General features: G+C 29.7%; 3 protein-coding genes across 9 annotated transcripts; 1 reads left to right on the top strand and 2 right to left on the bottom strand.

Annotated features, from left to right (window-relative positions):
- Positions 1-134: 134 nt before the first annotated feature.
- On the bottom strand, positions 135-2539 carry LOC117243015 (iduronate 2-sulfatase). Of its 3 annotated transcripts, XM_033510151.1 has the most exons (9): positions 2294-2539; positions 2027-2204; positions 1819-1949; positions 1544-1715; positions 1310-1459; positions 1090-1227; positions 692-999; positions 459-568; positions 266-366 (listed from the first exon to the last, which is right to left on the bottom strand). In XM_033510151.1, the coding sequence occupies exons 1-9, from the start codon at positions 2477-2479 to the stop codon at positions 354-356; spliced, it is 1386 nt and encodes a 461-aa protein (XP_033366042.1). In that variant the 5' UTR covers positions 2480-2539; the 3' UTR covers positions 266-353. The 3 variants fall into 3 exon arrangements, with proteins under 3 accessions (XP_033366041.1, XP_033366044.1, XP_033366042.1); XM_033510150.1 differs by having other exon boundaries at positions 135-568; XM_033510153.1 differs by having other exon boundaries at positions 135-568; positions 1819-2218; positions 2294-2433.
- Positions 2540-3276: 737 nt separating this feature from the next.
- LOC117243084 (zinc finger protein GLI4-like) lies at positions 3277-7156 on the bottom strand. Of its 2 annotated transcripts, none has more exons than XM_033510270.1 (6): positions 7019-7156; positions 6753-6954; positions 6104-6204; positions 5043-6023; positions 4683-4811; positions 3277-4550 (listed from the first exon to the last, which is right to left on the bottom strand). In XM_033510270.1, the coding sequence occupies exons 2-6, from the start codon at positions 6852-6854 to the stop codon at positions 4262-4264; spliced, it is 1602 nt and encodes a 533-aa protein (XP_033366161.1). In that variant the 5' UTR covers positions 6855-6954; positions 7019-7156; the 3' UTR covers positions 3277-4261. The 2 variants fall into 2 exon arrangements, with proteins under 2 accessions (XP_033366161.1, XP_033366162.1); XM_033510271.1 differs by having other exon boundaries at positions 6753-6911.
- Positions 3970-11144, top strand: LOC117243083 (glutamate receptor ionotropic, delta-2). Of its 4 annotated transcripts, none has more exons than XM_033510266.1 (10): positions 3970-4191; positions 8186-8556; positions 8858-8922; positions 9002-9178; positions 9256-9482; positions 9567-9676; positions 9740-9939; positions 10053-10158; positions 10220-10409; positions 10564-11144. In XM_033510266.1, exons 2-10 carry the CDS (start codon positions 8481-8483, stop codon positions 11054-11056), a joined length of 1644 nt encoding a protein of 547 aa, XP_033366157.1. In that variant the 5' UTR covers positions 3970-4191; positions 8186-8480; the 3' UTR covers positions 11057-11144. The 4 variants fall into 4 exon arrangements, with proteins under 4 accessions (XP_033366157.1, XP_033366160.1, XP_033366159.1 ...); XM_033510269.1 differs by having other exon boundaries at positions 8186-8359; positions 10564-11056; XM_033510268.1 differs by having other exon boundaries at positions 9824-9939; positions 10564-11056.
- The last annotated feature ends 38 nt before the right edge of the window (positions 11145-11182 follow it).

Here is an 11182-nt window from a genome sequence, read left to right as displayed (position 1 = left end):
TTATACTAACCATAAAACTTTTATACTGACTTAGATTACTTAAATAGAGTATTAATGAATTATATAATTTATTTAACATTAATTTAATGATAAATTTATATTAAACAAATAAGTAAATTTCATATTGCTTGCAATTATGTATAAAAATACGAAGTTTATTTGATTGAAAGTTGCAAATGTATGTAAAGTGATAATAAATTAATTAAACAAGTATAATTATAATTTAAAAATTAGATTTAGCTGATAAAATATTTCTCCAACCATGTTGCAATAAAATTTTTAATTTTTCCTTTAATTTGGCATATTCTTCAAGAAATGCTACATTTTGGTTTTCACCCTTGTCATAACTATAATCATACAATTCCTCTGCAATGATATTGTTCCAATTTGGTGACATAGTTTCAGGATTAAATGATAACCATGCTATATAACGATATGTATTTGTCCTTAGAGTATACCCCATTGCTTCAATCTCTTTTAAACGTGGTTCATCACTATTTGGATGTATCGAAGGTTCAATGCTTGGTCTTGGATATTGTGCAAATGCCGCCTTTTTCCATAATATTACCTATAAATTATACTATATTATAAATATTATATACTATAAATTATTACAAATGTCTAAGATAAACAGTTTCAACAATTATATATTATTAAAGCTATAAAACTTAAATTTGTAAATTAATAATACCTCGTCTTTTAAAGCAGCTCTTATAAGTGGTATAAAAGTAATTCCTTCGCTGCAGGTAATTTGCATACTTTCATTTGAACAAATAGGTATTGAGATATTTGCTAAATCTGCAATTGTTGGAAAAATATCAACTAATTCTACTATTGAATCTATAAATATCTGATTCCCTTTTGACGAATTATTTACGTTCGTATTTTCTTTTAGTTTTTCATATGTAAGCCCAGGTATTGATACTATCAATGGTACTTTTAAAGCAACATCATAGTTGCTATATTTTGCCCATACCGCATGCTCTCCTAGTGACCAGCCTACATAAATATTAATTGTAAAAAATTGAATAATAATTTAAAAGATAGAAAAATTTAGATAATAGTTAATTGGAAGATTTTTCAACTCACCATGGTCAGACATTAATATAATAGTAGTATCTCCTCGAATTGACAACCTTTCCAAATGATTTATTAATGTACCAATTAAATCATCAATATATGTTACAGATGCATAATATGATTGAATAATTAACCGAGCAAAACTTTCTAAAAATTAAAAAGAAATAAACATATATCCTTGTGCATTACACACAAGAAAATAAATTTTCACATATCACTTTAACTATACTTGGTATTTTTTCCCATGGAAATTTAAGATTCAAAGCAGCAACATCTTCCCTTTTTCTTAAATCATTCCAAGGATTATAAGCAATACTACTAACATTATTTGACCATTTGTAAGGTTTAGGTACTTCAAATTTGTGCAAGGGGTGGTTTTCTGCAAAATATTTTTTTATAAAAAAGACTTCTTTAATTAGAAATCTTTATGATTATAATAATTAATAATAATAATTAAATATACTTAAATATTTTTTTGGATATTTAAATGGTATGTGTGGTTTCTGAAATCCAACTGCTAAAAAAAAAGGACTACTATTTCCTGCTTGATTAGATAGAAAAGTTTTAGCTTCCCTCAATATTTCTATATCTGGTAATGTTTTATTTGGCATTGATGAAACTTTAACTGGACATAACTAAAATATGAAAAATAAAATTTATAATGTTATTAGATATCATCATCTCTTTCAATCTTCTCAATACTCTTTAAGTAATAGCTCATTATATTACAAATATTACAAGATTTTGTGCAGGCAACATCTGCATGTTCGTTTGACACATTGGAGCATCTTTATATCTTTCTGTAAATGGATGAAAGGGAGTTTCTGACCATGAATAAGGGCTATCATCAGAATTATTTGAACTAATTCCTGTGAAACATACCATAATCATATCAAATGATGTAAAACAATTTATATCCACATATCGCATCTTAAAAAGTAAAAACCTGGATGAAAAACTTTTCCCACTGATTTAGTAATATAACCATTATTTTTTAGGTGTTGGGGCAATGTTGTAAAGTTGCCAATATCTTTTCGCCAGTAGTTATAGAAATCATAAAGATGAAGTGTATCTGGTCTTCGGCTTGTTAAAAATGAATTCCTACTTGGTGCACACAATGCTTGCTAAAAAGACGTTACTATATCTATATATACATTTTTTAATTAATGTATAAGCTTCGGTATTAATTTTTTACTATTAGCTTAATACTAACCTGAGCAAATGCTTGAGAAAAAATGGCAGCTTCTGTCGCTAAGCGATCTATATTTGGCGTATACGCTTTAGCGTCACCATAACATCCTAAAGCAGTTCTTAAATCATCGACGATTATTAAAAGAAAATTTTGTTTCTGAGCTGTACACCAAACGATTAAATTTATAAACCATAACGTAAAAAGCATAATAAATCACACTAAAAGATACAATGATAGCAGTATGGAGAGTAATTTTGTTCAAATTGAGATTAGATTATATATATACAATATATGTATGTCGGAGAAGGAAAGACAGCGGGATTTCCCGTCCGGAATGTTGGGACAAACCCCAATACACTAGTCCAGACTTTTACTATAGCTGCCCTTAAGTAATAAAAATAAGAAATAGTCTTAATGTTCCAATCTGACTTTATGACGATGGGTTTGGGCTCGAAGTGACATGGCAGGTTACCGGACGTAGCCACGGTCACGGGAGGGACATGTACCTGATAGAGGTATGAAATGATTATAGGTCTCTCCTTAAAACAAAGATTAACCCGAGAAGCGGGGACAGGAGTATATAAGGGCAGCCTTTTTTGGATTGACAGAGTTAGAGAGAGAGTTAGAGTTAGTTAGTTTGTTAGTGAGTCGTTGGACGAATTGCCGATTGAGTTATCGGGAAGTTACCCGAATCGAGTAGCACGTTGGTACATGTCCCTCCCGTGACCGTGGCTACGTCCAGTGACCTGCCATGTCACTTCGAGCCCAAACCCATCGTCATAAAGTCAGATTGGAACATTAAGACTATTTCTTATTTTTATTATTTAAGGGCGGCTATAGTAAAAGTCTGGACTAGTGTATTGGGGTTTGTTCCAACATTCCGGACGGGGAATCCCGCTGTCTTTCCTTCTCCGACATGTATATATCATATACAGTCTTTTGTGTGTAAGAAATAAAATATTTCAATTAACGAAATAATAAAGTATTTTATAGTTAATGGAACCTCCTTTTTAACTTACTATTGCACTTTATTTTTCAATGTACAGACATATAAATGAAAATGCTACGTAATGCTTATTTACCTACAATATCTACTACAATAACTACGACATGACCTAACATAAATTACATTAAAATGATACAATAATATAAAATAGTAAAAATTAGTATGGAAAGTCAAGAGTTTTATATTAACACGCGCACAAATTACTGCAATAAACGGTCTTTTGTTTCAAGAATTTTATTTTTAAATTTGCCACACTAGGCTTATCAATCTACGGAATTGTATCTTTACTTTGCATTTACTGTTGTATTGATTGAATATTAAGTTTTAACTTTTTAAATTTGTTCGAGTTGTTTTTCATATCTTTTTTTAAAATGTAGAGATTACAAATGAGTTGATTTAATATTTACTTTGTATATAATAGCTGTAATGTTGTTTTTCATTACAATAATAACAGTAAAATATATTTGAAAACATTGAAAATGTACTTCTTTTCAATTTTTTTCATTGTAAATTTGTAATATAATGCCGTTTCGTAAACAAGAAGTAAATTTTAGGTATTACAAAGTTCTTAGTAATTTTTAGATATTTACATAAAAGCAAATCTGGAAATTTAATTCAACATCGAAAGCTATGAAATTGTTATCATATAATATCTTCACTGAAATAATTAAAATTCATAGAAAAACAACTCTGATAACCCTAGAGTTATCTCTCTATTTAGCATTCCTATAATTCAAAGTTATAATTACGAAGATTTGAGTAGTTAACGAGGGCCGTCCCCCATAAAATCAGTAATAAAAGCGTAATAAAAAGTGACTAGTTAAACAGATGGATAATAAAGGACAGACGCATCTCTGTTTGTAAAGAAGGAGGAAAAATAATTTACTTTATAATTCGAATGTCTGCGGCCCCGGTAAAGTACTCTAATTCACCGCTACAATTATTTATCTTCACGTTTATGTGTAATACCAACTTATCTGAAGTCAATCCCGTGTTTCCTTCTTAACAACTGATGATGATCTTTGATCATTAGTACTTATCGTACAGTCATTTACATTAATATTATTCTTTGCTTTAAAGTCAGTCTTAAAATTTGCTTGTGGGTTAGTAGTATCATCTTTAAATATTTCAGTATAATGAAAACTACTCCCATTCCCAGTCTTTGTATTTGTGCTAGCATTATTGCCAATGCCATTTGAATGCACTTCAGTGAAGTGTTTGTACAGCATTAGTGTTGTACTAAACTCCGATTCACATCCAGGTATTTTACAACTGAAACATGTTTTCTTTTAATAATCTATCAAAACAGATTTCTAGCAGTAAATTCAAGAATACTCAATCAAAAATGTAAATAAGTACAGTTCTATAATATGTGAAGCATAAACAAGTGACAATATAACTTACCGAAATACTTCATTGCTTTTAGCAGTTTCTTGTACTATTGGCAGTTTTGAATTAGCATGATTGTCCTGGTAATGTTTCCATAAACCAGTTACATTGCTCACCTGAGCTCCACAGCCAGGGATCTTGCATCTAATTAATATAAAATAAAATTAAATGGAGAAATTAATTTTTTGATAACATTTATACTAATAGTAATTACCTGAGATGCAAAAGATACAATATAAAAACTAGAATTTAAAATCACATGTGATAAATTTGACAAAGCATTTAAAATTATGAATAACACGTATCTGTCTTTACATATAAAGAATTAAAAAAGATACTGCTTTTACTTGTAGATGTTAATAGCTTCAAACTTACAAGAAAAAACTGACCGTTGAGGCTTTCCCTTGTTTTAATTTCAGTATTGATTTGCTAGAATTTGAACTAATTGTATTGGCAGCTAATTTATGACTATCTTGGTGATGACGATAATGGGATATGTATTTGTATTTTCTCCCACAGCCATTAACCGCACATTTATAAATTTCTTGCTTGTACCTAGACATACGTTGCTTCTTTGGAGTGTATTCTTCATCATCCGAACAATTACTGTTTGTTTCCATAGTATTCTCCTCGGATTTTGAAATATCACGATCAAGTTCATTTCTGAAAATCTTTTCTAGATTATCTAGTTCAATTCTATGGTCTTGATTTCTAGAATTTATACTGCACATTTCATTTTTCGTATTTTTCGTAATGGTAATATCACCATTTACATAAACTACATTTATTTTTTCTTGGGAATGTTCACTTTGCAGTTCTAGACATTTGTTTGTGTTATTCTCGTATTTAGATAGAAAATTCTCTGCATTTAGAATTAAATTTTCATTCATAGAAAATGTGCCTGCTTCATTTAAAGATTCACTAATGGAAGAATAATCTTCTTTTGAACTATCATTTGCAGTATTTTGATCATGAGAAACCTCATTTTTTTGTTGCTGTGCAGTATCACTTCTGAGAAGATTTTGCTCATTATTATCATCATACTGACATACTTTTATCCCAAAAGATTCATTTGTTCTCTTCTCATAACATTCCTCTGTGCTTTGTACAATTTCCTCATCCATTGCATTTTCAGGATCTTCAAAACATATTACTTCTGGTTCAGTGGGCAACGTTGATGGTTGTCTATGGCAGTTTTCGATATGTTCTTCTAGATTGATACTGGTTGTATGTAAAGATCCACAATTTGTGTATGGACATATAAATACATTTGTTTCATTATTATGCCATTCTTGATAATGGCGCCACATGCTTCCAGGATCAGACAGTTCTTCTCCACATCCTGGTTCTCGACAGCTATAAATATAATTATTAATATGCTATACTATTACCTAATATTTCATAATCAATTTTTATAACAAATGAAGCCAGCTTACATAAACCTAATTTTTAAAGCCTCGAGAGCTTCATGTGTTTTGTATTCATCTTGATTGGTAAATGTCTTGCCACAGCCCCGTTGTTTACAAGTGTATACTTCCTAAAAACATAATTTAAGTATCTATTACAAATAACTTAAGAATATACATAATCTTTTCATTTCATTTATATAATAAACAAAAAGATAATAATTTTTGCAAAAACTTCCTAAAATATTGATGATAATAGCTCAACCGTAATCATCAAACATTTCATATCCAAATTATAATACAAAATCAAATTGTTTTACTAATCTCATTCATTTAAATTATAACTAGACTGCAGATTTTTATGTATTTGTAGGAAATTTGGAAATGTGAAATTGCACAAAATGCACCTAACATGAGAAAATATAGAAAATATCCAATGTATAATTCTTTCTATAATGCTTAAGTATGAAAAAGAGGTTCCACAGAAGTCCTATTTTTTAAATTATATTCTCAAAAATATTAGTTTTCATAAAATCCACAGTCTAATTATTACATCTCATCAATAAAAAAGATTCCTTTAACTATATAAAGTAGTAAGTTAACAAATAAAGGTAAATGGTGAGTGACTTGTTTTGAGTTAGGGGTCATTGAACCCATTAAATGCCTCCGGTGATTTTACCTTTTTGGGGGCTATTTCCTCGATAGTACGATTCCTAGATACGAATCTGATGACGCTAACTTCAGCAGGCCTATCTGTGCATGTATCCGTACCTTGGCCCATCCTGGCCAATATGCAATAAAAACGGTGAATAACGACGCGTTTCGATGCTCACATAACCTGCATTCACCAACAGGAATTCAGAAGGGAATTTTTCTAGCACCTTGAATGAAAGTCCCAAATACACAATCATTTCCACGAACGGGACGCTTTGTCGGGCTACTTACCAACAAAGTGCGCTCCCGTTCGCGCCGGAATATATTCCCTTTTTCACCTCATATTATACCATTCCCAATAATATCAATCATTTGTTGTCATTTCAATATACTCAAGCTACTATCGCGAATACGTATTCACCATAGTCTTTCTGCCCACCTTTCGACTTTTATTGCGCCTACCTTCATATAGGTTTAAGATTAACATATCGATAATCACATCGATAATGACTACACTCGATGTAAACATTTGTCGATTTTTTAAATATGATTTTTAGTAGATACTTGCAAGTTTTTGATTGTGAAATTATAAATAGAACGTTATTGATAGGAAACAATGGTTTATTTGAATTCATCCTTGAAACGTATACATATTCTTTTTAATCTTACTGTGGATTTTCAAATGCTGCACTGTTTCGTAACTTATGTACGTAAATCACGTAAAAGAATCTATTGAAATACATACTTCCAGTGTACTTTCACTCTATATTGTACATATATCCTTTCAAATATCTATGTGGTTTAGATGAATTCTTATATGTGGCGGCAATCTTTAATAATATAGCTCCGAAAATTTTCACAAATAGATTTACTGCATTCTATACAATAGTATGTTTTTTCATCTCTAATACACGAGCAAAGTACGCATTTGTTTCTTTTTTGTAATTTAGCTGCATGTAATTTTTCAAATTCTTGAATATTAAAAATCTGCATCCATGGTAATTTTCATTGAACTTCAAAGAGTTGTACAGAATAGTCAATTAATCATTTTTGAAGTTATGAGAACCATGGCTAATCATTTTAAAAATTGCCTTGTAATTACTCGTCCATTGTAAAAATCTAAATTATGTAAAACATTCAAATCAAATATAGAGCAAATGTACATATATGTTTTCGTAGATACCATGTATTCAACGCGAACAATTTTTTTGGAGAGTAGATATGACTGGATAAATTAAATTACTATTTATTTATTTCAATAAAGTATTTTGCTGAGTTCGTGAAAAATTTCGGCGTTCCACTCTAGAATTAATTTTTTTGGACTTGAAAAACTTGAAGACAAAAATGATTTATGTTATCAATTCCAAATAATTATGCCGCTATCGATCATAGATATTTCTTTCTTTCTATTCATTTTAAAATATGACATATAATTTATAATTCATTATTACTTTTTAGGAAAGTACGAAACAATTGAACTTATCGGAAGAATGACTGATTACTATGAGCAGATTGCAAGGTTATTAGAAGCGGGTCGATTTTCATGTTTATACTACTCGAAGGCGTTAATGCGTATACCAGTCACTACGTAAACGTTGGTCGGGTCACTATTAGCTAGGATGTGACCTGCACGTCGGTATCGATTTACACAGGTGTTAGTTTTATTGTGGAAGCGATAATTGTCTATAACATAATATACGATCATTAAATTAGAATCGATTAAGATCAATGTAATTCCAGTTTAGATTAAAGGATGCACACTGTTTATTTGTTACTTCTTATAGCATCTTTTTTCATTCAAGAATATACTCGGTATGTTCATGGTGAAGGTGCGTAAATATGTCCAACTCTTTTTTAATAATAATACAATAAATTATGTTAATTTTTAAATTATATTCTCATCTTTTTCAGAATTTTTTTCTTTATCTTTTAATCAAACAGCTTATACGTTATTTTTTAAATGTTATTGATGAAGTATACTAATTCAAAAAGCATATTGATTTAATTATTCTCTATGTTTGAGTTAGAAACGTAAATGAATCGATTAATATGTTAGCCGTCATTATCTTCATAAAATAAAAATGTTTTAAAATATTTCTAATTATTCTTTACATTATTTTCTATTAATAGATAATGTGGCAAATAATAAAAATAATGAAGAAATACCGTCGCAACTAACAGTAACATCTTGGAATGTAAGTTAGGTCCAAAAATTCAGCGTATTTTTTACCTTTTTTAATTATAAAGATGCACAACATGTTTATTATTTTGTAGGACATGCCTTTCTCAGGAATTGTAAAAGAAAATGGAAAGTGGGTTGGTAAAGGATATGCATTTTACATTTTTGATTTACTCAGTACAAAATTAAATTTCACCTATACCATTATTCCACCAAAAGAACATATTTTGGGTGATAAAAGTAGCGGTATTCTTGGTTTACTTTACGAGAAGGTATTATTTAGATTTTATAATTGATTTAATTGTAATACAATGATTTAATTGTTAAAGAAATCTATTTCATTTTATAGAAAGTAGACGTAGCTGTTGCGTTCCTTCCCGTATTACCGGAAATCGGACAATATTGTACGTTCAGCGCTCCACTAGATGAAACGAAATTAACTGCTGTGATGAAGAGACCTCAGGAATCAGCTACAGGTTCCGGTCTTCTGGCACCATTCGAAAGAACTGTCTGGCTATTAGTATTAATGTCATTAATTTTTGTGGGGCCAATTATTTATTTTTTCGCCAGTATGAGGTTTCTGAAAAACTTTTTAATAATTATTATAACTAATATAATCAGTAATTAATATAAATTTTAATTTAATCTTTTGATATATAGAGCAAAATTATGGCACGATCCAAGTTCTGAAAACTTCAGTTTGTCCTCTTGCTTCTGGTTCGTTTATAGTTCTCTGTTGAAACAAGGAACGAATATTGTTGCCACAACAGGTAAAATATATTGATTAATTTTAAATACATTGTTATTACAATTTCTAAAAATTGTAATTGGAGTTGCAGATTCAACACGAATGCTTTTCGCTACATGGTGGATTTTTATATTGATTTTGACATCCTTTTACACGGCAAATCTCACAGCGTTTCTTACAAAGCCTCAATTTACGCTCTCTATTAGTTCCCTACAAGATATTGTTCACAAGGGATACAGCTGGATCACCTATAAGGGACGAACGATTGATTTTCTTCTTTCTCAAGTAAGATGTAAAGCGATCTTCCTAATGTTTTAATGCTAAACTGAATTATTTTTTGATAATATTAAACATTTTAACGTATAAAAATAATACATTAAATCTTGTTACGTTTTCAGAATCAGGAGAACGATTTGAGTTTATTGAACGTAAGCAAATTGCAAGGAAAAGGCGTTTTTAAGTACTATGAGCATTCAAGAGCTATTTTAGAATCAGTTACTACCAGTATGTATTAAATATCCTAATATACATAGAAAGAAATGATCGTAATACTTTCTCCTTTTAGAAAGACTTTTTCTAGCAGAGGCACATTACTTGCAAACTTTAATATTCAAAGACTATATGAATAAAACGCGTCATCATTTACAACATAACTCGCGATGTACGTATGTTATAATGCCTGGTAGCATTTTAATAACCAGCCGTGCCTTTGGTTTTCCCCATGGTTCAACCTTTGAAAAACGTATCAATAGATTGTAAGTTTTAATTGGATTCAATCTACTAACTTAAGTTTTACTAAAAATAAAGATGGTTATTTACATTCCCATCTTTTTTTAATGGAATATTGTAATAGAAATGAGTTCTTAATAGAAACTTTTTGAATATAGGTTTTATTGTTTTAAATTACAGGCTGTTAAGATTAATAGAGACTGGTATCATACATCGTACGAAGAAAGAAGATCTGCCATTAGCTGAAATCTGTCCAGTTGATCTTCGTTCAAGCGAGAGACAATTGCGAAATACTGATCTTCTTTTAACATACAAAGTTGTCGTGGGTGGATATACAATTGCTGCAATTATCTTTTTATTTGAATTTATTTACGCGTTTATATTGTACCGAGTACAAAATGGTAAAAGAAAAGTATGCTGCTATCTGCCTTGTTGTGGTCCAAACGAAAAACCACAAAATCCTTTAAATAACAATCTTCCAGCACAAAATTATATGATGATGTTAAAAAGAAGTCCTCCAGCGATTTATCAATATCCTGGCAATGTTTTGATAAAAAGAAAACAACAATTTATTAATGGAAGAAGTTATTATGTGGTTACTAATCCATACGGTGATCGAAAATTAATTCCTATTAGAACTCCTTCTGCTTTTTTATTTCAATATGCAGCCTGATCACATTAAAAATATGTAAGAAATACAAAAATATTTTTTGTATGTAGCATTACATATTGAAATGCTAAAATTATTTAAAAATTGTAATTTTATAAAATTAATAAAATATACGTTGGATGTAAATTT

Source organism: Bombus vosnesenskii, unplaced genomic scaffold (assembly GCF_011952255.1).
Source record: "Bombus vosnesenskii isolate JDL3184/JDL3185 unplaced genomic scaffold, Bvos_JDL3184-5_v1.1 scf7180000013265, whole genome shotgun sequence".
NCBI lineage: Eukaryota > Metazoa > Arthropoda > Insecta > Hymenoptera > Apidae > Bombus > Bombus vosnesenskii.
This window is presented reverse-complemented; position numbering and strand designations above follow the sequence as displayed.

Coding starts and splice junctions, on each gene's coding strand:
- LOC117243015 (XM_033510150.1), bottom strand. CDS start 2,479: ATGCTTTTTACGTTATGGTTTATAAATTTAATCGTTTGGTGTACAGCT. Junction 1,460..1,543: donor ATATCCAAAAAAATATTTAA/GTATATTTAATT, acceptor AATATTTTGCAG/AAAACCACCCCTTGCACAAA. Junction 1,000..1,089: donor TATATTAATGTCTGACCATG/GTGAGTTGAAAA, acceptor ATATTTATGTAG/GCTGGTCACTAGGAGAGCAT.
- LOC117243084 (XM_033510270.1), bottom strand. CDS start 6,854: ATGGGCCAAGGTACGGATACATGCACAGATAGGCCTGCTGAAGTTAGC. Junction 4,812..5,042: donor TCAACGGTCAGTTTTTTCTT/GTAAGTTTGAAG, acceptor TATATTAATTAG/ATGCAAGATCCCTGGCTGTG. Junction 4,551..4,682: donor AAAAGCAATGAAGTATTTCG/GTAAGTTATATT, acceptor AACATGTTTCAG/TTGTAAAATACCTGGATGTG.
- LOC117243083 (XM_033510266.1), top strand. CDS start 8,481: ATGCACACTGTTTATTTGTTACTTCTTATAGCATCTTTTTTCATTCAA. Junction 8,923..9,001: donor TAACAGTAACATCTTGGAAT/GTAAGTTAGGTC, acceptor ATTATTTTGTAG/GACATGCCTTTCTCAGGAAT. Junction 9,677..9,739: donor GAATATTGTTGCCACAACAG/GTAAAATATATT, acceptor TTGTAATTGGAG/TTGCAGATTCAACACGAATG.